At 41.6% G+C, this 26,361-nt stretch overlaps 1 protein-coding gene across 8 annotated transcripts in view; it reads left to right on the plus strand.

Annotated features, from left to right (window-relative positions):
• The window catches only part of RBPMS (RNA binding protein, mRNA processing factor), a 172,921-nt gene that overhangs the window by 94,886 nt on the left and 51,674 nt on the right, over positions 1-26,361 (plus strand). For 7 of the 8 annotated variants that reach the window (XM_034647609.1, XM_034647611.1, XM_034647605.1 and 4 more), the window contains one exon: positions 9,938-10,088. In XM_034647609.1, the coding sequence (XP_034503500.1) occupies positions 9,938-10,088 (151 nt within the window). Of the gene's footprint in view, positions 1-7,509; positions 7,810-9,937; positions 10,089-26,361 lie in introns of those variants that run through there. The other variant, XM_034647607.1, reaches the window with a different exon arrangement.

Here is a 26,361-nt window from a genome sequence, read left to right on the forward strand (position 1 = left end):
TTGCTTGTTAACTTGTTCTAGTCAGCAGTAGGGGAGGGAACTGATTGATCAGCTTGTTCTAGTCAACCGTAGCAGAGGAAAGCGGAGTGTTGGAGCACTGAGTTTCTTATGGAAGAAGCTAAGAGGTTGCTGAGAAAATGGATAGTTGTTGGCTAAAACTCAACCAAAGTCACAATTGCAATAAATTAGAGTATAAATGCTTTACAAAACCTGCATGCCATCAACAGAGTATGCCAGTCTCTTTAGTTACTCCTGAGAATCGAATGAGTTCTTCCTTCCCCATAGATACTGTTTAATGTACCACTGTTTACAGAAATGAGCGATATTGGTTCAACTTTTCTGTTTGATCCTTGAAAATATAGAAGGAAATCAGTGGTCCGCCTCTCAACCCCCTCACCACTGCCCCATGCCCCAGTCCCGCCATACTGATTTCTTCTGCCTTGTGGGATAATAATCTCTACCTTCGGAAAGAGAAAGAAAAGCATTAAAAGCTATAACTTAGGCTCAGTGAGTGATAAGAAAGGCCAGCAGTGGTCACCAGGTAGATAAGCTACCACCTGGTGGAGCTCTGAGTCTTAGAGTTTATTGCAGCAGGTTATGAAGTCGCCCTGGAGATTTATCGGGGGTCTCTGCTTGGGTAACCACCTTCAGGCGCATCAGAACTCCAGCTCTCAAAACATCTGTGTTTTAGTACCAGAAACCAAGATAAGGTGGGAGGTGTGGAGTGGAGAGAAGACGAGATCCAGGTACTAAGATTAGATTAAGAGGTCAGAGAGTGGTCACTACTAAGTTTGACCTTGACTTGAGCTCCTTTCCTCAGGCTTCTTATTTCCTGGACACGGGATGGTTTCATTGACTTCGTTTGTAAGGGTTAGGAGATTCTCAAGGCTAAGGAAGAACTTAGCAGATTATTACAAAAGAAAACATTTTTATACACTGAGATTTTATTGTACTGTATATATGGTTTGTGGTGACAGATTACTCATTCTGTATTAGAAAGTCTGAATGAATTGGTTAAAACGTATAACCTAAAGGGCATTTATTTCTCCTCTTCAGCATAGACATCTGGCTAGGCAGGGTTTTCTGGATGCCCCACATTCCTTTCGAGCAGGAGTGGGTTTTCATTTGGAGTTGGGCATGAAAAAGGGGGCAGTTAAAAGCTTATTAGAATCAGCGAGGAAACTCTTTCAGCATATGAAATTGAATCTTATGAAATGGCTGTTACTTTTATTACTTTTCTTTGACCAAAAAAAAAAAGTGGTTTCATCTGATCCTGTATATCCAATACAGATCAGATCTGCTGGATTACTGGGTCAGAAAGGGGTGTGTGTGAAATGCCTAGGAGATTCTGCTAGGAAATGACGTTTTTTCTAAAAGAACTGGGTACCTTATTGGGTGGCTTGTGACTGGCTCCCAGAGGAGAGCAGAGTCCACTGACCATGAAATGAGTGGTAGAGGCAGCCTGTTACTTTCCAGTAGTTTCATATCAATCACACCAAATGGAATAATCTTAACCATTTGAATTTGCCCATATTGGGACTTCCTAAAGGCTTTCAGCCTGGGACTCACCAGGAGAAACCAGGCATCAGGAACAACTCAGCCTTGAGAATGCTCCCTCCCCTAGCTTCAGGCCATGAACTTCACTGATCCTTTATAAAAACAGTGTTTATTACAGCAGTTTTAGCTCCAATTATCTTTACTCTTCCCTTCTCTTTCCCCCTTGTAAAAACATTTCAACATATTTCAACCAGAAGTTGAAAATTAAATAAAAATTAACGACAATAAATTTGATTAGAAACGTTTGGTTATTTAGATGCTTCCTTTTAAAGGTTCAGTGTCTTAGGAAGTCACAACAGGTGGTAAGGGGGTGTTCAAATTCTAGGTCCTCAGCTTTTTAGTCACCATACATAAAATTGACGAATGAGTTGTTGAATCAGCCTTAACTTTTTAAGTGGTAAAACAGTTTTACCTGCTACGAATACATAAAGACAAGGATGGGGAGAGACCCAAGTGGAATACAAACCAAAAGGAATGAATCTGACTATATTTCAGATGAGTTAATACAACCTCACTAAAGAGGGGAGAACTAACCCAAAGAATTCTTGAATATACATACTGGCTGTATACTTTTAGGCTAAAAAGTAAAAAAGAATTGTAAACATTGAACTTTAGTTAATAAGTTTGTTTTTATGTTGATACTGTTGTAGTAGTTCTGAAACTGCTTAGTGTGCATTCCTAGTTTGAGCAAATAGATCCATGTATAGTGGATAATCTATGATGCAGAGAAGGAGTTAGAAATATGGAAAGGGAAGATGAGAATTAACCCAATGGTGTGAGGTTGGAATTGGAGCTGTCAGTACAAACTTGTGTTTTTAATATATCTAAATAGATGTAGAGAAATATATATGGATGTGAAAGTGTGTGTGCGTGTACATACAGACCTGGGACGATCTGAGTACCAAAACAAATAGTAATTACAAGTCATCAAGTCAAATAAGCTATGAATCAGTACTGATGTATGAGTGAACAAATGAACAGACGAATGAATGAATGAACAATAAATGGAGCAGAAAGGTAAGCTTTTCCTTAGAGTAGAAAACAAATACAGAAGGAATGATGGGATTAGCCAACCACCATTTGAAAACTGCAGTAGTAGTGATTGCTTAGGTAAGAATCTTCAGTAGATGTTAAAATTAATGGGTGAAAGCTTAATGAGAAACAAGATATTTATATGTCTTAAGTATCTCCCTATGAGATCTTTATTAATTAAAAAAAATAACCTTATAGTGGAGAAACTTGGCAAGTGATCAAAGTTATCACTAGTAATGGGACAAAAATGACATCATGTGCCTCCTGATACGGTACACTGAGAATGACACATCTCCTCTGTGATATTGCTGCCAAAAATGCTTAACCTGAATCTGATCAAGAAACAAATCAGATAAGCTCAAATTGAGGGACATTCTACAAAATAGCCTGTACTCCTAAAAAATGTCAAGGTTGCAGAAGACAAGGACAGAGGAAGATAATTCCAGGAGACTAAAGAGATGACAGCTAAATGCTGTGTCTGACTCTGGATTCGATGCTGGATCAGGAAAACAGATGTCTTTGCTTCTGGGAAATCAAACTGTAAAGGGTTACGGGGCATCGTGCTTCGTCTTATTCTTACACAGTTCAGGGAGGAAAAAAAGTGCGTGTGGGAAATCTGAGCAAAGGGCCTGTAGGAATGCTTTGTACCACATCTGCAGCTTTTCTGTAAATCAGAAGTTACTTCAAAATATTTTTTAGAAACTAAACAGAAAACTCTACGAGAGCTGGTCAAGTGTTGGGTGCTAGGCTGTCTTCTGTTCTGCTCGTCTCTACCAGCACTCTGTTGGAAACCATTTCTACCAGCTCTCCTCCCTTCTTTTTAATCCGATTTTATAAATCCTAACTTTAGAAATTAAGCATATTTGTAAGAAACTCAATACAATACAAAACACAAGTTCTCTCCCCCTCCCCCACTATCACCACCCAAGTTACCACTGTTAACAGGTTAATTGATCACACCATTAACATTCCTGGACTTCCACAGATAGTGTTCACATATGAGTGTATGTAGTCTTCTCTCCCAGCCAGACTACTGAACACCATTGATCTTCTTTTCTTAACCTTATGTTGCTTTGGGGGTGGGGGTGGGTATAGCTTTTCCTCATTCTTTACCAGTATTTTCTCTAAATGAATGCTTTCATTGTCCCTAAAACTAGTTGTCAAGGACTGACAAACCGACCTACTTCAATTGTAAAGACACTGGGATAGCCGCTAGCTCACAGGTCTGAAGAATGTACCAAGTAAACAAGCCTCCATCAGGCATCAGGACAGCTCTGAAGACCTCAGTGACAGGATCTGGGAGATCTTTTCTGCTGTAGGAGACTGTTAAGGTGACTTATTGGCGACTCTGCCTCCATTTTCTGTGTCTCTAATACCGGAGGTTGAAATCCTCAGAGCAAAAAACACGTTTGGTCATTTGGGGCAGCCCCTGTTGCTTGAATAGTCAGAGCTATTGCTAGGGAAGTAGGGGCTCAGACAGCGGACACGGGCCTGCAGGTGACCTAGAGAGGAGGGACCAGCAGAGCAGCCTCCACTCCAGTGATTCTCAAATAGCCCTGTACAAGCAGTGTTAGCGTCGGCTTGGGTACTTGGTAGAAATGCCGGTTCTCGGGTCCCATCCCAGAGGTACTGAATCAGAAACCCGGGAGGTGTGCTCAGCACTCTGTATTCAGGAAGTCAACCAGATGATTCTGAGGCACGCTAACATTTCAGAATCCTGGCTCTACTAAATCTGATCTTCTTATTTGCCCAGTTCAAAAAAATTCCATAGCTCGGCTATGCACGTATTCCGGAGTCCTTGCTCATGGCACAGAAGGTCATGTGATCTCACCGCAGCCTGCCTGCACAGTGCTTTACCCACCTCCCCTGCGTGCATGTGCGTGCATACCCACACTCACCCTTCTCTACATCCTGTCCCACACAGCTTTGCTGAGCCCTTTCCTGGACTGCCACCTGGTCACTTGCTGCTCTTCCATCACTTCCTCTGTGACGCCTCCGCCTCCCCTCTTCCCCAGTCACTTTCCGCCTTGGCTGTGTTTCTTACAAGGCCCTAAGCCTGGTGTTTATCTGTTTAACCATTAGTTTACCCGTATAGCTCCACCACTAGAGTGTGGGCTCTGAGCCCCTCAAGGTAGGGACTTCATTTCATTGGTCTTGTCTCTGATGCATAACAAGGATTATGTGCTTGGTTAAATTTTTGGGTTTCTTTTTTTTGTTTTTTGTTTTACTTTTTAAAAGATTTTGAGAGGGGGACGGGGGGAGGGAGAAGCAGGCCCCCACTCAGTAGGGAGCCCAACACAGGCAGACACTCCCAGAACCCCAGGATCATAACCTGAGCTGAAGCCAACTGAGCCACCCAGGTGTCCCCCTCCCTTTTTTTTTTTTTTTACTTTATACCATGCAACTTTAAGCGTACCAAAAAGTAGAGAATATAGTAATGAATATCCTTTAACCCATCAGCAGAATTTACCAACTTAACATTTTGCCACATTTGCTTCATCTTTTTTTCCTAAGAATTTTAAAGTAAATACGTGATGGTGTATCATGACATTTTGTCATTATAGTCTTTGTATTTTAGAACTAGAAACTAAAGACGCTTTCCTCAGTTACCGTGATATCACACCTAATAAAATTGACAATTCCCACATATCACCTATGCCCATTCTGTATTTGGTTTTCTCCATTTTTTCACAAAAGCTCTTTTATATCTGGTTTGTTCTGTCAAGGACCACACATTGCATGTGAAGTTAGGCCTGTAAGGATATTTTAATCATTCCAGAATAGCCCTTTTCCTCTTTTTTCCCATTCAGTGAATAAATTCCTAGCTCCTCCTTATCCCTACTCACGTGGAACAACATTAGTCCAAGACCAGTGACATTGCCTAGGAGTTGGAATGATGTTGTACCTGTCTGTTCAGAATGATTCAGTCTCATAGGGTCCCAAATCCATGATTTGCAGCTAATAAATCATTCCAGCAGCAGCCAGAATGCACAAGAAACCAATGTCACAAGTGCTAGAGAAACAGGAGAGCTACTTTGGACCTGGGCTTTGTGCATATTCACTTAATAGCTTCTCCATCTTGCCTGCAAAAAGTCACTGAAAGAGCTAGAATTCACTTAACAGGGACTCTCTGGATCTCTGTAGGCTTGAGTCTTCAGGATTTGGTCATTTCACCTTGCACATTTTCTTGTGTTTCATTCTTTACTAGCTTTTTCCTTATCCTCTGGGTTTTGATAGAGTTTTTGAGCAATAAAATGGCATTTTTAAGCCAACTAATTTAGAATGTTAATTCAGTATCAGTAGGACACACAGATTTGCATTCGGAGGTTTAGGCCCACAATTCAGAAAAATCTCTTTTAACCTTTATTTACAGGTAGTTCTTAAGCTTTATTTACATTTAAGAGAAAGGGGAAAAGATTTAAATTCCTTCAGCAGAGTCCTGGATGCAGTAACAGTTTAAAGCATTATAGTATGTAAATGCAGAGTCCGAATTTTCCTTAGGAGTTGCTAATTGCTCTTGGTAGCTTTTGAGATTGAATTATTAGGATTTCCAGTGATTATAATTCCAGGCCATATACCAGTTGAGTAAGACACCCACAGGGTTGAGTCACCTGTGATGCGGGGAGGGGTGGGGCTGGAGATGGGGCTGGTGGAAAAGGAGAAGTTTACCTGTAAGAGGCCACAGAAGGTTCAGAAAAAGCACGATGAAGTATTTTAGAAACTGTTGCCCCGGAAAGAAAACTGTGTTAGCAGGGGCTACCATAACAAAATAACATAGCCCAGGATGGTTTAAACAGCAGACATTTAGTTCTCTCAGTTCTGGAGGCTAGAAAGTCCGAGATCACATTACCGTCAAATTCAGTATCTAGCGAGAACCGTCCTCGCTTGAGGTCCTCACTGTCTGCTCATGTGGTCTTTCCTTGGTGTGTGCTCGTGGAGAGCGATCTCTGGTGTCTCTTCCTCCTCATCTAAGGGTATACTAATCCCATTTTAGGGACCCACCCTCAGGGCCTCCTAAGACCCCACCTCCAAATACCATCGCGTTGGGGGTTAGGGCTTCAATGTATGAATTAGGGGAGGACATAATCATTCAGTCCGTGACACCAAAGCATGTGATTTGAAACTGCCTGGTACACTCAGGAATCCTGGACTGTTAAGGTCCATTATTTGTCAGCACTATCTTCACACCTCCCAGAAGCTGCCCTGGGTACGGATTTCAGCCTTTGTAGATAATCGTGAACCTGTATTGGTTTGGTCACAGTGTTTCAGGCCACCTTGAAGAGAGACTGTTGGCTGTCCCTGTAGTTTTGTCAGTCAGATTGGGTTGCTTCTAAGTAACTGTTCTCTAATTGACATCATACCGATAGCCTTCAACTGTCCTTTCTGATCACCACGTAAATAAGATAACCATTTGCAGGTGGAAGAGAAGGGTTTCTCTTCATTATAAGAAGAGTTCTGGTGAATTATAGGCAAAAAAAGAAAAAAGTTGATTTTGAAAGGCACAGAGTTCCCCCTTGACTTGGCAGTAGTCTTATCCTGACAGGGTTTAATGTGAAGTCACTCTGGCCAGAGAATAATCTTATTAGGGCTTTAATTAAAAGCACAAGGTGTTGGGTTGTTTTTGTTTTGTTTTTTCATGTCTCCTTATCTATCTTCCTCTTTTCTTTCCTTCCACTTCCATGTTCTCCCTCCCCCTGCTCCCCTCCCCCGCTTCGTCATCCTTTAACATTTAAAATGTTTTTGGCTTGGCTGATCCTTCTGGATAGGAACTGAGCTGAGCAGGATATTGATTACCAAATATGGTATTGCTGCTAAGGATGTTAGAGGAATGTGGCTTGTATTCTAAGCCTCCGGCCTCTGAATAAGCTGCCAAACAAATTAGGTCATTTTAACTTCTGAGCTTGCCTTTTCTTTTTTTTTAAATAAGGAGCTGGAACCCTGATTTGGAACATGATGGTGTTGTTACTTAGCTCACACAGGGAGGAGGGATATGAAGAGGGGCTCGGGAGTGGGGGAGACTCAATTTGGCATGTTTTAGGACGCGAGCCACCCGTCCAGGCGGTGTAAAAGGCAAGCGTGTTGTGCGGAGCCTCTGTTGACTCTGGAACATCAATGGAGGAGCTGAGGCATGGAATTCAGATGTGCCGCCTCATTGCCTCGTTGTTACCGAGGCTAGAAGCTCCAGAGGACGGCGGACGGGTCCCAGGATGCTCTTCTCCGGTTAGCGGCCCCAGCCACAGTGATCAAGTTGGTGTGGGCTCAGGTTTAGCCACGTCCCTTCTTCCCTGGGAGGTTGGTGGGGTTGAGTGCTGGGGAGGACGCCCTGACATGGATGACGGATTGTTACTGTGTGCAGCTCATGGGCTGTCGTGCGAATACGCGAGTCCTTCCACAGCGTACCTTTAAATGAGAGCCAGGGACTGCGACTGCATCTGTCTCCCAGCAAAGACCACAGCTCTTCGGGTCCATATTTGGAAATATTTGTTCTGTTGTGATATTAGCTTTGATAGAGTGAAACGCTCTGAAGTGGAAGCGGATGGAAGTAAACTCTGCTGCCGAGTGCTGCTGGGTTCTTTTTCCTCATACACGCCTGTGGCAAGATAATACCGAGGTCTCCTAAGTTGACACAAAAACTGAGACCAGTTAGGGAAAGAATCTCATTTCTTATAACTGGCACCCCCTTTTTGCTTCTTGGTGTCAGCTAGGTCTGTACAAAGTGGAGTCCTTCTCTCCCTGCCCACCCCCGTTTGCCACCTTCAGTTGGTTTCTCCTCAGAGAATGGGTACATCAGGCTCACAAAAAAATTCCACCCTCTCCAGGATGTCTGGAAGTCAGGACTCAGTGTCTTTTGTTATATCTCCCTGAGGACCTTCCTTTCCTCCTCCCCCCTTATTTCTCTTATTGCTGCTGCCATCCAGTCACAAGCTCTTCTTCCCATCTTTGGAGCTGAGCCTGTAAAGTTCAGAGTTGTTCGTCCTGCTGTGCAGAGTCAGAGATTGTCACTAATTTCTGGTGGAAGTAGCTCTGACTTTCCTTCAAGTTAATTAAGTGTAGGGGACTTTGGACCCCATAAGCCCACATGTGCACTAAACAGAAAACCTGTATTAGGATACTCCTTTTCAGAACTCCACCCCCTTTCCAGAACATACCATACAAACATGGGACCTGAGTCTGTTTGGGATGCACATATATGCCCTACACTAGGATATCTTTTTGTTGCTGTTGGAATACATAGCACTGGAAAATAGATATCATGAGATTATTCATTATGCTTAGTAATAGAGGCATTCTTTCTTTTTCTTTTTTTTTTTTTTTTTAAGATTTCATTTATTTGAAAGAGAGCAAGCACGAGTGGTGGGGGGCAGAGGGAGACAGAGACGCAAACTGCCCACTGAGCACGGAACCAGGCTCTGGGCTAGAACTCAGGATCCTGAGATCATGACCCGAGCTGAAGGCAGATGCTTAACTGACTGAGCCACCCAGGCACCCCAATGGAGGCATTCTTGAATGGTGGGAGGGTTTCAAAATAGACTTATCTTGTCCTAAATCTTGTGTTTTTATAATGTTTGTTATGTATCGAGTATGTTTGTTTTAGGTAAACTACAATAATTAAGGTTAAGGGTAATTGAAATTACTACCCTGTCTTTGGCCCATATAATCTGTTTTCTCTCTAACCACATAGCTAATAGGCCAGCAGTAATCAAAACTGGGACTTTAACCACATCAAGACGTTAAAATTTTATATAAACTTATAAGCTAACTAGAATTAAATGATACTAGTTACATTGAAATCTTAAATCTTAGTTCCTGTTTTACTTTACCAAGAAAATACATGTATCACCATTAAGAAAGCTCTCTAGTTAGAAAGGGAGGGGAATTTTCTCCCTTTATTCCTAGGTGATGAAACTAAGGTATTGAAGAATGGCATTGTTTTAGGCCAGTGTCAGAACACTACTATGCAGGACGTGCATCTCTACGTTTTCCAGGACTGCACAAAACTTTACAAGAATTATTTTATTCTCATTGGCAGCCGTTAATTGAATTTTTTCACTATGCTAGGAATTTGCTGGTCCGTATTTAAAACTTGAACGTTTTCATTGAAGAAGGAAAGAAATAATTGAAAAAACATGTAGCTAAATGTTTTAATTAAGTAAACAAAATCTCCCCTGACTTTCTGGACATGTGGTATTACAGGTTTTCATGTATTCTGTGTAAGTAGTGAGAACCAGGGCTCTTGCTGACCTTTTTTTCTGATAGGCCAGGATTTACTGGTGTGTTTATTTTGTCACCATTCCGGTTTGACTCTAAGGAAATGAAAACATCTTCCATTTGTTCTTTATTTCCAAAGGGCATCCGCTTCGATCCTGAAATTCCGCAAACACTACGACTAGAGTTTGCTAAGGCAAACACGAAGATGGCCAAGAACAAACTAGTAGGGACTCCAAACCCCAGTACTCCTCTGCCCAACACTGTACCTCAGTTCATTGCCAGAGAGCCATGTAAGTTGATCTACTTTTCATTTAACAAAAAAACAAAAACCAAGAATTGTTTGTGTGCTGCACGTGAAATTAGACCACAGGACCTAGAGCTGGCTGAGTGTCATTTTCCATTTCTGTGAAGAGGCTGTGGATTCTTGCCGTCGGAATTCCAAATACAGCAATCTTGTTGATGATTGGCCATCCTAAAAGGTGGTTCAGCTAGATTAGAACTGTAACTACTACAAAATTTCATTTTATGTGCTGTAGATTTCCTCAACGTCATCGTGACCTTATTGTGAGGGTGTTCTGTTTGCCTGGGGGTACAAACCCTTCTTTATTCCCCGAACCCTGGATAGGAGAGCCGGTTCTCACAGCATTTACTTCATTTGTTGAAGATGATCAGTTCTGTGGCTTGGGAAAAGAGAATATTAAAAGTGAAAGAAGCAGATACTAAGAAGTTCTATTTTTGAGAACAGTTGAGCCCATAAATCTAGAGGGAAAAGTAAACACACACAAAGAATTTATATGTTGGAACAATCAGTTCTAGCAAACTAATACTGGTAAATTTAAGGAAATCTAGGGCTTCCTGTTTTAAATTAATTGGGCTGAGAGACTAATTGCTAAACAAGTGTTTTACCCCGCTTAACGAGCTTATTCCCTTACATGGCCAGTCTACGGTTTTGCCTTTGATTGAATAACTTGAAAAGGTTGTCTTAATATTCTTTCTTAAGCTCAATCAGTAGCATAAGTGAGGCGTGAGATAGGCCTTAACTTTTCCTTTCATTGCGTAGCTATATGTGATTTAATATGGCAGGGCATTCAAGGAATCCCAAGTGACTTGCTGTTATTTGGAATATTTCTGCCCTATCGTTCTTGATCTTCTTTCCAAACCACATGATCTTGATCTCCCTGCTTTCCTTGACAATACATTTGAACTTTTCTTATTGAAATTGAAGGGCACATGAGTTTCTTTCTCCCCCCATGTCATGTGTGTGTCAGATTTAATCAGCTTATTTTGGAAGTTATAGTCATTCTGTAGCCCTGTAACTCTTGAGAAAGCTGCCCCTTGTCAGTGGAAACTAACACATAGGAGTTTCTCCCCCAGCGTTTTCTAAAATTTTTCTGTGAGGCCAGAAGTCATAATAGAGAAAAAAGAAATTTGTTCTTCCATGTCGTAGGGAAACTTGAAACCTTTCTAAACAAAAGTTTCATCTTATGGTCCAGTTGCACCACGGGAAGATGAGTGGACATTTCTTAACATAATTCTGTAGCCTTACAGCATCTAGGTCAGTACCTTTTGGACATCGCATATACTTAATAAATATTACAGTGATAAGTGGATAACTATTTTAGTTTGCCTATTTGCATGATTCCATTTTTATGCCTCTTCATTTCCCTCTGACGTGTCTTCTCTCTTGATTAAGGCATCAGAAAAGAGGATTTGTAAGATACCTTGATTTAGAGTACCTCTTTAGTTTTCTAGTGAATTTTCTGCCTCAGATCTGAGAGTGGTTTAAAAAGATGAATTCAGACACCAAGTGCAATGCTGGTAATACTTTACCCTTTCAGTTCTCTATTGAATGCTTTTGTTCTGGGACCTCAATTTTTTTTTTTTTAATCTGTTTCAAAAGCTCTGTGAAATTGGTAGCCAGGAAGGTGATAGCCAGTTCACAGCAGGGTACATAAAAGCAAAAGAGATGAACAAACTGGACATCCACAAGTCTATGAAATTGTAGGAGAGCTTAGAGCAAAGTTTAGAACACCACTCTGGCCAGCTCTGCCTGCCTCCCTTCCCTGTGTACAGAACAGCTCACACGTGGTCAGATAATTTCCATGGCACGGTCAACACTTGCCTGGGCTGCTTGTGGCAAAACAAACTTGAAGCTTAAAAAAAAAAAATCCAAATATTGGTATATTCCTGAGAAAATAAAAGCATAATTTCTCTATATTTAATATAGCTCCTTTCTACGACACAGGGGCCTTGATGAACAGCAATTCCACTCTGACTCAGATTGACCTTATCGTCCATTACAGGTCCCTCTGGGAATTACGAACTTCCCTGTCACATATGCAGAATTGTTTTCCTGAAAGTGCACTGCAGACTAAGAACACTGGTGGTTTTTTATTGGCAATTCCCATTGCACTGTGTCTGTAATGGGTGTTCACGGTGATGGTCAGTTCAGCCACTGTTAGGAGTAGACTGCCCTGGAATCTTAGAATCGTGGGATTGGAAAAACCCTATAGGAGCACCTGGGTAGCTCAGTCAGGTGAGTGTGTAGCTCTTGATTTGGGCTCAGGTCATGATCTCAGGGTCCTAGGAGCCAGTGCCTCTTAGGCTCCAGGCTCAGTGGAGTGTCTGCTTGAGGATTCTTGCTCTCCCTCTCCTGCTGCCCCTCCCCCAACTCGCTTGTGCTCACTCGTGCGCTTGCTCTCTCTCTGTCAGATAAATCTTAAAAAAAAAAAAAAATTCTATAAACGTCTCTGTTGTAGACGATGAGAGAGGTTTGTTTCTTTTTGTTGATGTTTTTATATAATTGTGGCTAAAAAGTACCCCTTGCCATCACTAAAGGAAAAATGTGCTAAGATTCAGTTATAGCACAAATATTTACTTGAACTCTCATTTCTCAGATATCTGTTGAAGTTTAATGAGCTCTCAGTGTGCTAGACACTGGGAAAGAATGGGACTAGTTGCTGCCTTAAAGGAGCTATCAGTCCAAAGGGTTGGTGGTGGTCAAAGTTGTCGGGAAACTTGGCCCACGTAAAGGATGTAAAAGGTTTTTTGTGGCTCAGTTTCGATTGCCCCAAATCAGACTGTCTTATTTGCCAAGCACCTGCTGTGTTTGTAAAGAGCATGAAAAAAGAGAAAACTAGGTATTGCACTTGCCAAAGGAGATGGTGGCCTGCAGTGGAGAACCTTGGCCTTAGATTTGAAGATGTCAGTGAGAGTTCTGGTTCTGCCGGTCATTGTCAAGCTTGTCAAGTTTGACCTTAAACTCATTGAACCTTGCTCTGCTCCTGTTCTGTCAGCTACAGAATGGGAATAATATAATACCTTCTTCACATGCTTCTTATGAGAGCTAAATAAAGCAAGATCCTAAGATTGTGTTGAGTATTAAGTGGCTGAATAGATGTAGAGTGCCAGGCAAACATAAAGTATAATTTTAATTAAAAAACAAAACAAAACATTGAGTTGCCTTTCTTTCCTAATAGTTAACAGTAGGCATTGATCTTCTGAGCCTTCATCACTGTGACTATAGCCAATTGTCTTTGCAAATTAGGAGAAAGGATGAATGAAAGTGTCATACACAGTCCCAGGAAAGTTTTATATTTTCCTAATGAAATTTTTATTAGTTTTAACTTCTTACTCCATTGTATGTAATGAAGCAAGAAAAATACTGTGAGAAAGTAGGAAGTAAGAGATACCGAAAATTTATAAATTATATAAAATTCTGCTAGATTATGCATTGGCTCGTACAGGAAAGCAGTGTTCTGTGGTATAAGAACCCCACTGTAGAGATGAAAACAGGGCAAGTCACCGTCTCTCTGAGTTTTGTTTTCCTTGTCTATAAAATGATGATACTATGTGCCAGACACTGCTAAGTGTTTTATGTGGATTGGATTCTCAGCAGCACTATTTTACAGTTGAAAACAGGCCTTAGGAAGATCCAGTAACTTTGAGGTTACCTGGTCATCAGGTGTTACGGGTTGAATTGTGCTCTGCCAAAATTCATGTGTTGAAATCCCGGTGGCCAGTGGCTCCAGATGTAAGTGTATTTGGAGATAAAGTCTTGAAGACATGATCAGATTAAGCGGGGCCATTAGGGTGGCCCACATTCAATATGACTAGGTTCCTTAAAGAAGAAAAAAAGATGGGCAGGGATGTGTTCACACAGAGGAAAGGCCAGGTGAAGGCATAGCGAGAAGGTGGTCGTCTGCTGGCCAAGTTACAGAGGCCCTGGGAGAAGCCACACCTGCCCCCACCTTGATCTTAGAACTTACAGCCTCTCGAACTGTGTGAGAAAATGAATTTCTATTGTTTCAACCACCCAGTCTGTGGTATTTTGTTATGGCAGCCTGAGCAGACTAATAATGTCAAATGATAGAGCCTGGGTTTAAATTCTGACCTGTTACTTTTCAGTTTTATAACTTTGGTCTAGTTACTTAACCTCTGTCTCTATTGTCTCATCTATAAAATGGCAGTAATAATTAAACTTACCCATAGGGTTGCGAGGATTAAATTAATTGACACGAGGGGGCCACATTTATAAAAATGAATACCCTCAGTGACCGTTTAATATGTGTGTGTAGAACGTGTACGTTGGGGCGCCTGGGTGGCACGGTCGCTTAAGTGTCCGGCTCTTCGGTCCGGCTCAGGTCATGATTTCAGGGTTGTGAGACTGAGCCCCAAGTCGGCCTCCATGCTCAGCGCGGAGTCTGCTCACGTTTCTCCCTCCCTCTCCCTCTGCCCCTCCCTGTGCTTGCTCGCTCTCTCTCCCTCTCAAATAAATGAATCTTAAAAAAAAAAAAAAAAAAAGGAACATACATGTTGGTGTGCCTCTGTTCCTTATAGTTGAGACCTGTGGTTTTTCTGCCTTTGTATGCTTAGCACCTGGAACCTAGAAATACATGTGAAGTTGAGATACTACAGATTTTATTTTACGCTTTTTCATTTGGAAGTTTAGAAATTTACAGTGTTTAAAAATTTTCAATGTTATTGAGGTATGATAAGGAAACGGTAAAATGCACGTATTAAGTGTCTACTTTGATACGTTTTGTCATAATACGCAGGGAATTTAGTTGACTCGATGCTCTTGATCTGTTCACACTGCTTGTGACATACCGTGTTTTAATAGTGCGAACACTTACAGAGCTTTTACTCAGAATAAACAGATGTTACCCATTCAGCTCGAATTTTATGGAGCAAATATCAGCAGGCTCTAGAACTTTGCAGTAATTCAGATTCCTGTAGTCCAACCCCAGGGATTTTGATTCTATAGGTCTGGTCTAGGACTCATGCTCTGTATTTTTAAAAGCTTTTTCGGTGTTTCTGATGCACAGTCAGCTTTGAGAATGCCCAGCAGAGCAAGGAATTGTAAAGTTAAATTCTCCTACTGCTCACACACTCTTCTCCCCAGCCTCGTACCTATTCCCATTCCCCACTCCCGCTCCCTCCCCAAACAAAGCATGCTCTATTAAATTAATACTCTTTAATACCTGGTAAGCACATAACCCCTTGGTGAATAATCAGGTCACTTCCTTGTTTTCCTGCCGTACCACTGGAATTTCCCATTTATCCAATATTGACCCTGGCTATGTGGATGTGCGTTTTCTGTCTCATGTCTGAAAAGATCCTCTGAATGTTCAGAGAACTGCCTGCGTGCCTAGCAAGGGCCCTCCTAGGGACAATACTCTGCAAGCATGAAATCTGTTAACTTTAATTCACCTCTGTGGGATGGGGCCATTCAGGGCCTGATCTGAAACTCCATGTGCCCATGGAAGAGAGTTAGGGTACCTGCCATTTTCAAGGAAGCATACACAGCGCGTGTCATTGGAAAGACTGAGGGTGTCCGTCTAGTCCCCAGTTCTGCTCAGAAATGTGCAGATGCCAGCCGGTAGCAGGTACTGTGTATCTCACACCTGCTCTCCTCAAGTGGGGTTATTTAGAACGCCAGCGACTGGGTCTGACGAAGGCCTGATCAAGCTGGTTAGGGGAAGGCAAGGCAAAGACAAAGTGGCAGGTGTTCTTTGGGGATGAGGGCAAGACTGTTTTGCTATGAAAAGCAACTTCCTTGGATTTTTGTGTTTCATATTACATAATGCAAATAGTTTGTTTTCTCTGATGAGAGAAATTGTACTTCTCAAGAGGAAAAAAAACTTCAAGCAGTCCAGAAAAATAGAAAGAAGTACATAAAAGTCACCGAATTCTACCAGCGATAACTACCGTTAACATTTTGGTGTCTATCCTTCCACAACTTTAAGTATGCATATAATAAACAAATGTCTCTCTATCCAGTTTTTAAATTTCAGAATCCTTTAACTTATCCCTCTACCTTTAAGATTAAATTCTTGCTTTTATTTTAAGATTTTATTTATTTATTCGACAGCAGGAGAGGCAGGGGGAATGGCAGAGGAAGAGGGAGAAGCAGGCCCGCCGCTGAACAGGGAGCCGATGTGGGACTCGATCCCAGCACCCTGGAATCATGACCTGAGCCAAAGGCAGTCGCTTAACCAACTGAGCCACCCAGGCACACCTAAGATAAAATTCTGATGTCCAGTGAGATTAAATGACCTGTAGGGCTAAAAACAGTATCTGTGCTCTCAGAACCTATGCCCCAGCCTCTGTGTTGCCTTTGCTGTAGGGTACCGATTCATAGTGACACAGATTCCTTGCTAGAATTAGAGCAGGAGGAGTGGTGGTAGACCACTGGCAGATTACCTAATGACCGAAGTGAGCACAGGCAGCTCCTGGGCTGCTGGAATTCAGGTGGTTGATTGAATGAACTGTGAGATTTTATTAAATAGACAGGAAGAAAGGAAACAGCTATTTATTGAGCTACTGTTCTAATCCTTAAGAACTGTGTAAAATACCTATTTTCAAGTCATGAAGACCAAAACATGTTTGAGTAACTTCCCCAAAGTCACACAGCTCATTTTAGGCCTAATTGCTGATCATACTGCACCAAATTCCTAACTTAGAGCCCACAGGTGCTTTTGGCCGTAGTTGCTTTTAAGGTATTCCTTAGAAGGTGCTTTTTAAACTCACTCAAGCCTTGGGGCGCCTGTGTGGCTCAGTGGGTTAAGCTCTTGCTTTCAGCTCAGGGTCATTAGTTCAAGCCCCACACTGGGCTCTACCCTGGGCGTGGAGCCTACTGAAGGATGAATGAATGAATTGAAGTTTCCTTATTTTCAAATATCAGTAACTAATTCAAATATTTCTTTAAAATACAATACAGAGGGACACCTGAGTGGCTCAGTCAGTTAAGGGGCTGCCTTCGGCTCAGGTCATGATCCCAGGGTCCTGGGATCAAGTCCCACATCGGGCTCCCTGCTCAGCGGGGAGCCTGCTTCTCCCTCTGCGTGCCACTCCCCTTGCTTGTGCACTTGCTCTCTCTGACAAATAAATAAATAAACTTTAAAAAAGAAATTAAAATACAGAGGGGCATCTAGGTGGCTCAGTCGGCTAAGCATCTGACTCTTGATTGCAGCTCAGGTCATGATCTCAGGGTCATGAGATCGAGCCCAGAGTTGGGCTCCACACTGAGTGTGGGGCCTACTTGGGATTCTCTCTCACCCTCTACTCCCCCTGCCCTCTTACCCATGCTCTCTCTAAAAAAAAAAGAAAACTGCCTTAAGCCTCTAAAGAGGATTATTAGAGACCCCAGAGGCCTGTATGAGGTTATAAGAAAAAGATTTCGGGGCAGGTTGCCACTCAGTGAAAGTCAAGCTTCCAGATTTTGTTGGCCAGGATGCATTAACTATAAAATGTATTCTTACATAGTTGAGCAAATCGAACTACTGGTGGTTTTTATTTAGTTTTGGTGTAAGTATTGAGTTGTTGCAGAAAATACAAGTGGCCACTTTCAACAGTTCAGGTATTTTAATTTAATGAATAATTGTATCATCAGCAAAGGTGAGGATATTGACTTCTTTGATTTATACTTGGAGGACATGCAGGCAGTTTACTCACGGGTTTCACATCATTCAATTGGAAATGGAAATGAGCATGAATGGAAACAGGCAATAATACAGCTCTGTTTGAGATTGTTTCAGATCCTAAGACTTCATCTGCACAGTCTTCCTGAAACAGTGATAGTATGAAACCAGCATATATAACTACCATTTACGGTTAAGTAGACAGTGTATTCTCTAGGTGGTCCCTCTCTGTAAAGTCCCAAAAGGCTGATGAGCAATCTGCAGAAAATTTTTCACACAGATCAGAAAACCTTACCTGCTCCTTATATAAAGGATGGGATTGAAAGACCTAGTCCTGCAATTGTTTGAAAGCAAAACTAACACAGAAATAGGAGGGACTAACTGGATGTTGGGTCTGTTATTTAGGGAGATAAAAGATTTGAGTCCATTTTAAGAAACATCCTTGCAGACAGGTATGTTGACCACATGATCACAATCTGGGCTCATCTGCATGTGAGAAATAGGCCCAATATCCTTTTTTTTTTCCCTTGAATCTTCTCTTTACAAAATTATTCTTTCATTTCATTTTGTAAAATGACCATGCTTTAATCCATTGTATAGTTAGAGAAGGAAACCATAAATTAAATTTAAAGGGTTAAAAAATACATAATTTCCTACCATCCAGAAATAACCACTGTGAATGGTCTGTCATATATCTTTCTACATACATGTCTATCCTTTTATATATATATGTATAAAAAACAGTGTGTCAGGTTACCTTTGGTTTAGTTTGGTTACAACATATGATCCCACTGTCCTCTTTTCTCACTTACCTCATGACCAGTTTTCCATCCAGGACTGTATACCCAAAGTGTTATTTTTTAAGGGCTCTTTACATGGAAGGTGTGATGGTGAGGGAATGCCTGGCAGGGAGTTTTTTCTAAATTAACTGGTGGGGAGAGAATGCAGATTGTTGAGCATGGCAGTCCTGTGCTTTACAGACGACTCTCCTTCCTTAAGCTCTAGGAGGCCGCACTGGGGAATAGAAGCAGAGCACAGAAGACCTCTTTTATGAGGTGGAGGAAATTGGTGGTGAGGAAGGCACTTGCCCCAATTTTTTTTTTTTTTTAAATATGACTTGAAAGGCCACTAGGAAGTACCCTGGAGATGTGGTGCTTCTAGGAAGGAAGCTTCCCTCCTCCCCAAACCCCACCCCACTTCCACCAAGTTTTGGGAGAAGGAACCAGTGATGGTAGAGACACAAATTATTACCTCACCTGTTTTTCTTAGCCCAGTCCTTGCTGGTAAGGGTTTTGATGGGAGGGAGAGCCCAAGTGTGAAAAGGAAGTTGTGCGGTACAGCAGCACTGGGGAGTCTTTGGGTGGTCAGAGGCGCTGGGAAGTGGTGCCTGTCAGGAGGGGGACACAGGGAGGAAACGGGAGACCAGGGCATCCAAGTATGGAAGCCGAGCTTGCAGGATTGTGCTTAGTCGGATCACGTGCCCATTCCCTCTGAAGCGGCTCCATGGTGGGACTGCCGAGGGATTCTGTCCTTGCTGTAGACCGGTTTGAAGCTACCAGAAGTGGCGTTCACAGAAACTTGTCAGTGGTTTCCTTTCTGGGGATTGAGGCTTCCTAATGATTGAGTGATCCACTGAGCATTCTCTCACCCCCCAACACCGCAGGGCATTTGTGGGCTGATTCTCACATGACAGAGAAAGGCCCATTGTCAAGAATCAGGACATGAATTTCACACTCACTGGGATATGTGTGAGGCACCAGGTGCTTAGGCCCCTGGACATTCTGAGGAACAGAAACGTGAAACAAAACTGCAGTCAGTGAGGACAGCAAAATACTCTTAGAAACCAAGTCACCTTAATTAATGTTTATTTCCACATATGTCCTACTCTGACAAAGCAAAACTATTGTTTTCCTTTAATTAAAAAAAAAAAAAACCTCAGACATGTACTGTATCACATCAGTGTTTATAGCCCACTTCTCCCTCTGTCTTCTCTTCAAACCTGCACACGTTCCTAGTTTTTGCTTAATGTGGATAATTTTTAATAACTAAATTTAAGGGTGCCTGGGTGGCACAGTCGGTTAAGTTAAGCATCTGCCTTAGGCTCAGGTCATGATCCCGGGGTCCTCCTGGGAACAAGTCCCATATCAGGGAGCCTGCTTCTCCCTCTGCCCCTCTCCCCTGCTCATGCGCTCTCGCTGTCTTGCGCTCTCTCATAAATAAATAAAGTCTTTTTAAAAATAAATTTAATAATAGTATTAAAATATTAGGTAATGAATGTGGTTAGAATGGTTTCCATATAGATATATTTGGTTTTATGTGGGAGGTAAATTATTACAGTACTGTGTAGATTAGCTAATCTGATCCAGTTATTTACAATTTAATGGGTAGCCTATCTTTGATTAGCAATGGCTATTAACATTTTGCTTTGAATTTGTTCTTGTTTAATCATTGATTGGCTATAAACAAAGGCCTTAAGAACTCAGGAAGTCAAATCTCTATGGAAATCACAGGATTCTTTCGTAATGCAAATAACTGCCCCAACTTTCATGTTTTGTAAACTCAAATTATTCATTACATCTACAGAGAAATGGAAGAATAAAAAGAGTTAACTTACTGGGACATTCCAGAAGAAACAGCTACCATAGACTTATTTCTTTTAAGGCCATGTACTCTCCTCACTCACTAAAAGGAAGGCATTTCTTATTTGGTAAAAGCTTGATGCAGGCTCCCTGTTTCTTCCCTTCTTCCTTTTCACACACTTGTAAACCCTCAAATAAAGAGGTGCCTTTTCTCCTACAGCAGTTCTCAGCGTATTTGTCCGCCAACCCCTGGTTGGTCTCCAAGCCCCTTTCAGGGAGTCTCCAGGTCTAAACTATTTTCATGAGGATAGTTGATTTTTCTTACTGTGTAGGGGGCACGACTGCTGGCACCTTCGTCCATGTCCAGACAGAGGCACCAAACTGGGCTAATGAGAATTGTATTCTTCACGGTCCCGTGCTCTGTTTAAGAAAAGAAACCCATTTCGCCTAAGAATGTCCTTGATGAAGAAGTAAAAAATATTTTTATTCAGTCTCAGCTCTTGATTACAGGTCCTTTTATGATTTTTTGTCAGAATGGGAAGGATACACATTACCATATTAAAAATTAAAACAAATTTTTAAAAATATCTAATTCATTTTAAAAATATGGCCTCATTGGAACTAGGTAACTTGTGAAGGAAGGAGTATTTTAGTATCTTTTATGGGTAATTGTAGAGATCCCATTTTTATATTCCACCAAAAGATTTTTTGCATTGTGAAATCTGAAACTTCATCCATGAGTTTTTTTGTTTTGTGACATTAAATCCCATTTTCTACTTTAGTTAGATATGTTACTCATGCATGATTTTATATGACACATCGGTTACTTGGAAAGTGTTGGTTCACTGAGTTTTATGCTGATCTTCCAAATGTCGACTCATTTTATTCATTCATACTCACCACTGATCTCACCTGTGAGGCTCTGCTTTCTTTTTAATATGCTACAACCAATACAATACCTTGCAATAGATTGAATTGAAAGCAGATACAAGAATCCAGTTGTCTTCTATTATACCAGATATTAGAAAGGTTTGCAAAAACGTAGAACTGGTGTGTTTCCTGGTTTGTTTTGGTATAGGTAGTTGTTTTTCACAAAACATATCCTGTTTATCTTAATAGGTAATGGCTTTTATTTTTATGAATTGATAAATGTTTCTAAAATTTAAGTTTTAATTTTTGATATGATAGAACCCACAGAAAAGTCCTTGGGGACTTTAATAGGCTTTGGGCATCGAGAACCTGCAGTCACCTGATGGCTACTATAGATTTGGGGCAGGTGATTAAGTCTGCAGCCTCTAAAGCCATTCAGAGCTAGACCGGAGGGCAGCAGTGCCCTTCCAGTGCCTGGGGCCCTGCAGGCTCACATGCCAGCCTCGGGTTTGACTGAGCTTCGGTTTATGCCACTTACTCTCTGGAGACCGTCCCAAGAATAACTGCGTATGTGGTGGTTGGAAGAGCTGGATAATATGCCTCCCATTCATTCGCAGAGAACTTCCTTGGGGTAATGGATCTGGAGGAGTACCTTCCAAACTATTTAATCACGCCCACCCCACGCCACCCCCATTACCAAATGGAATACAAGTTCACTTCCAGAAACTTAGAAAGGATAAAAAATGGGGGGCATATTAATGTTTCTATGTCCCTAAACCTAAAGATACATGCTGTTAAATTCGATTGTATTTCCATCATATTTTTTAACCTACAGTGTTACAGATGAGATGCATTTTTAAATACAGAGGTTTAAAGCATCTTAATAGTCATTGGGTTTTTAATAATATAACTTTTTATGTAACATAATACCTTTTTTTTTTTTTTTAAGTAGGCTCCACGCCCAGTGTGGAGCCCAGTGCAGGGCTTGAACTCATGATCCTGAGATCAACACCTGAGTTGAAATCAAGTCGGATGCTTAACCGACTGTGCCATCCAGGCGCCCCAATAAGTGTATCTTTTAACTGAATGCAGAAAATTATCCCACAGCGCCCCGCAGAGATAAGCTTTTTCACATTGCTGATGAGTAGGCCTACAGAGATACACATGGTTGTATTTGACTGCGGTTATAAATTACAAGCTGCTGTGATACCTGCTTTCATTCTCCACTGTAGGCCGCATTTTTGCGTATCAGTAAATGTACAGCTGAGTTGTAACAAAGGAATGTCATGTAATCAAGTTCTTTTCCTTGGGGAAAAGTCTGGCAGAAGCGGTGATGGTTTGAATAGGAGAAGTGAAAATCTCAACCTTGTGCAGATGCAGGTCCTTTCTCATCCTCCTTTTCATTCCACGATGTGTGTAGCCACCAGGGTTTTAGCGATCCTGAGAAACCGTGGGGTTGGAGCCAGAAGCAGCATCTTGGTTTGAACAAAATAATCTAATTAGTGTCTTTGGGTGAAGGAGTGTCTTTCTGTCCTTTAATTAACTATCTCTCCAGAGGTCAAGGAGATCACGCTGGTCAAACATTAACAGCTCTGCACGGGGAAATTACGGTGAGTTCCTGTTTCAGTTTTCTCGCTGGAGTTTAGCAAACATTTGAGGGGAGGTGAGAGATAAAAAGCTGAATAAGGCACAGTTCTGCTCTCGAGGTGTTTACACTTGAGTGGGGGACACAGGCCTGCAAACGACTGCAGTGGAAGGCAGAGCAAGCGCTAAGTTGAAGGTTCGGACAGTGCTGGTAGCTAGGGAGAAGGGAAAAGACGTCCTGGGGGTGTGTTGACCTAGTATCCGAAGATGAGAAACCTTTCAGTAAGCAGAGATGATGCAAAAGTGATCTACAGACCGAAGGCGTGGCTTCTGTGAAGATCAGACCTGAAAGTGTAGGAAGGAAGGGATCAAAGAAGAGCTTGTGGTCCGGTGAAACCACAGAGGTGCGCAGGGGGAAATAGAGGGTGACCACGCCGGACGGGGGTGGGCTCTTGTGCCAAATCCGGGAAATCCATGGATACCAGGTGAACAGGACGAGACCATTGCTGGTTATTTATTCCTTCACAGAACACATCTCCCCAGCACGATGCTTTAGTCATCCCCGATAAGCATTTATGGACTAAGCAAGCTGATAAAGGAAGCTGGTTTGGGGGTGGGGGTTAAAAGAACATACACTTACTGTTTCACAGATTCTGTAGGTTAGAATTGCAGGCACGGGTTTACTGAGTGGGTCCTCTGGTCATGGTCTCACAAAGCTGAAGTAAATAGGTTGGCTGGCCTGCAGTTGCATCTTGTCTTCTGTGCCCTCGTGGTTGTGGTAGATTTCAGGATCTTGAGGTCGTAGGTAATTGACTAGGAGTATGATTTTTTTCTAAGGGTCATTTAATTGAGCCACTGCCGTGGGCCACATAAAGGCACATACATACATTATTGCTAACCCTTTATAAAAACTGTAAGGCAGCATTGTCTCCATTTGACAGATGGAGAAAAGCCTGCAGAGAGGGAGTGGAATGCTGTTTTGGTTTTAGAAGGCTGAATTTTTTTTGGAAAGGAAAACCTTTATTAAAAATTCTCAATACCCTGTGACTTTAAGGATAGGGGGTGGGCTTGTTTGCATAAAAAAACTCAGGAAAACATCCCCCGATACCTTAAATCACCTACTGCTTAGGAACCCATCTTCATGGAGTCAGTGTCTGCTTGGCAACTTTACAGAAGGAACTTATTTTTTTGGCCACAATACAGAAGACATTGGTGTCTTGAAGGTTTGTTTTATTTCTCTTTAGGGGGAGTATGTCTCCCTCTCTATTGTTTTCAACATACCAAAATGTAGGGAGAACCATATTATGGACCCCAGAAACCCATCATTCATATTTAAGCATTATCAAGATTATACCACAATTTGCTTTTTTTTTTTTTTTTAATGTTTTATTGAGCCAGAGAGAGAGAGAGCACGTGCACAAGCAGAAGGAACAGCAGGCAGAAGGCGAAAAGCAGGCTCCTTGCTGAGCAAGGAGCCCAGTGCAGGTTTCGATCCCAGGACCCTGGGATCATGACCTGAGCCGAAGGCAGATGCTTCACCAACTGAGCCACCCAAGTGCCCCGACACAATTTGCTTTTTAAGTGTCTTCTTTCTTTCCTCCTCCTTGTCTTTTTAGTTGACTTGTTCAAACCAGGTCCATATATTGCATTTAGTTATCTCTTGTCTTTTCACCTAGAGCAGCCCCGTTCCTCAGCCTGTTCCTTTTTTATGCCATTGTTTTGTTGAAAAAAGTATCAGCTTTCCTGAGAAAAAACCCTCTTGGATTTTTGTTTGTTTGTTTTCATTAGGTGTCTGCTTGTTCCTGTGTCCATTCTGTTTACTGCAGATTGAAAGGCTTGATTAGATTGGGAAGGTTTGGTTAAATTCAGGGTGACCTTTTTTGTCAAGAATCCTGGTTGGTGTCCTGTGCTCCGTGTGGTACCACATCATGAAGTGACCAGTGTTTGGGGCATTCTGTGTCTGGTGATGGGAAGACGGGCCTGTGTTCAGGTGTTAATGGTGGCATGCCTCCTTTGTAAAGGTCCCTGTCAGCTTCGTTTTCATGGTTTTATCCATTGATCTTTACTGCATTGCTAATTCCGTTTGCTTACCCTGACATAGTTTATCAGAAAAAAGGTTGAGGGCAAGATAAGTGCTCGATTCTTTCCCTTTCATTGCCAGTTTTGAACCTAAGGGATTGGTGCCCGGTTATCGCTTTTTCTGTCACTTTCCCTGCTTTTGAGTATAATAATGAACTTGGGTTTCTGTATTTTCAGGCTGTTTCAGTGGATTGCAGTCATTAGTCCTGATGTGTGGGGGCAGGTTAATCAGCGGCATCTTTTTGAAGGAAGGAAATTCCAGGACTGCCTCAGTGGGCGGAGCTTTGTAATTTCCATCTTTTGTATGAGCGATGGGGCCTTCCTGCCTGGTGGTTCGGGATTGGTGCAATGCGCCTTTGTTCAGGTGTTTTCCAAGTGCTTGGATAGGACCTGTCATTCTTGGAGTATAGTGAGTTTCTTTGGCTATTTATCTGGGCAAAGCAACTTTTTTTTAGCCACAGAAATGGCCACTTTTATAACCTTGTTGAGGTTAAGATTTTTAGAAAGTAGATTGGTGTGTTTTGGTTTTTGTTGTTGTTTTTTCAGATTCCTTAATTGGGAACTGCAGGAGAACACTGAGATTATCAGTGGTTATATAGGATTGGTAATTTTCTTTTTAATATTAAGAATATGTGAACAGAAGAGTAATGAAAAATAGTTCTACATGCCCAGTAATTTCCCCTAATTAAATTAAACTGAAAATAGGAAGGTGGGACATGTAACAGAATGTTCATCAAAAAGAAATGAAGTTTATTTCATAAAAAGTGTTTTTGAACTATGCACATAAAATAAACGTAAAGCAGACTGACCAATGATTTTGACTAGACGCTTTAAAAATAAGCTCAGGGGACAGAAAGTTAAATATTTAGATTCGTGTGAAATGTTCGCTTTGTAGCAGTGTGCCATTGATGGGAGTATTCCTGGAACATGTCTCCTGCTCGTTTTAACACCTGACCTTGGTCCCTGGAATGGAATGTATAGATGGGGAGATACTCAGTGATATGGGTGGGTTTGTTTGACATTTTCTCTTTGTTTGAATAAGCCCTTTAGTTGTTTCTTTGCAGTCTCGTTAATACCATTGAAAATTTGGTGGCTTTCTAGAATCAAGGTAGTATGCATGTATGATATGATCTGATTGGGCTCACTGACTTTTTCATCTTGTGTTCATGAAGAGTATACTGATTCCATCAACAAGTTGGTGCCTAGCACAAACATGGAAACTACGTAGGCACTTTGTATGAGAATGCCTATTTTTCCTGTTTCTCCCCCTCAGCTGGGGGATATTATCATACATAAATGGATTCATTCTATCTGGTAGGTAAAAATGGCATGGTGTTTTGATGGTTTATTAATAAAGTTCATTTCTTATATACTCATTGGTCATTTAATTTGAGAGAGGTATTTTTCCACTTGTCTGTTCCTTTTTTTTTTTTTTAAGATTTATTTTTAAGTAACCTCTACACCCAACATGGGGCTCAAACTTAAAACCCCAAGATCAAGAGTCACATGCTCTACCAACTGAGCCAGCC

The sequence above is a fragment of the Ailuropoda melanoleuca genome, chromosome 18 (assembly GCF_002007445.2).
Source record: "Ailuropoda melanoleuca isolate Jingjing chromosome 18, ASM200744v2, whole genome shotgun sequence".
NCBI lineage: Eukaryota > Metazoa > Chordata > Mammalia > Carnivora > Ursidae > Ailuropoda > Ailuropoda melanoleuca.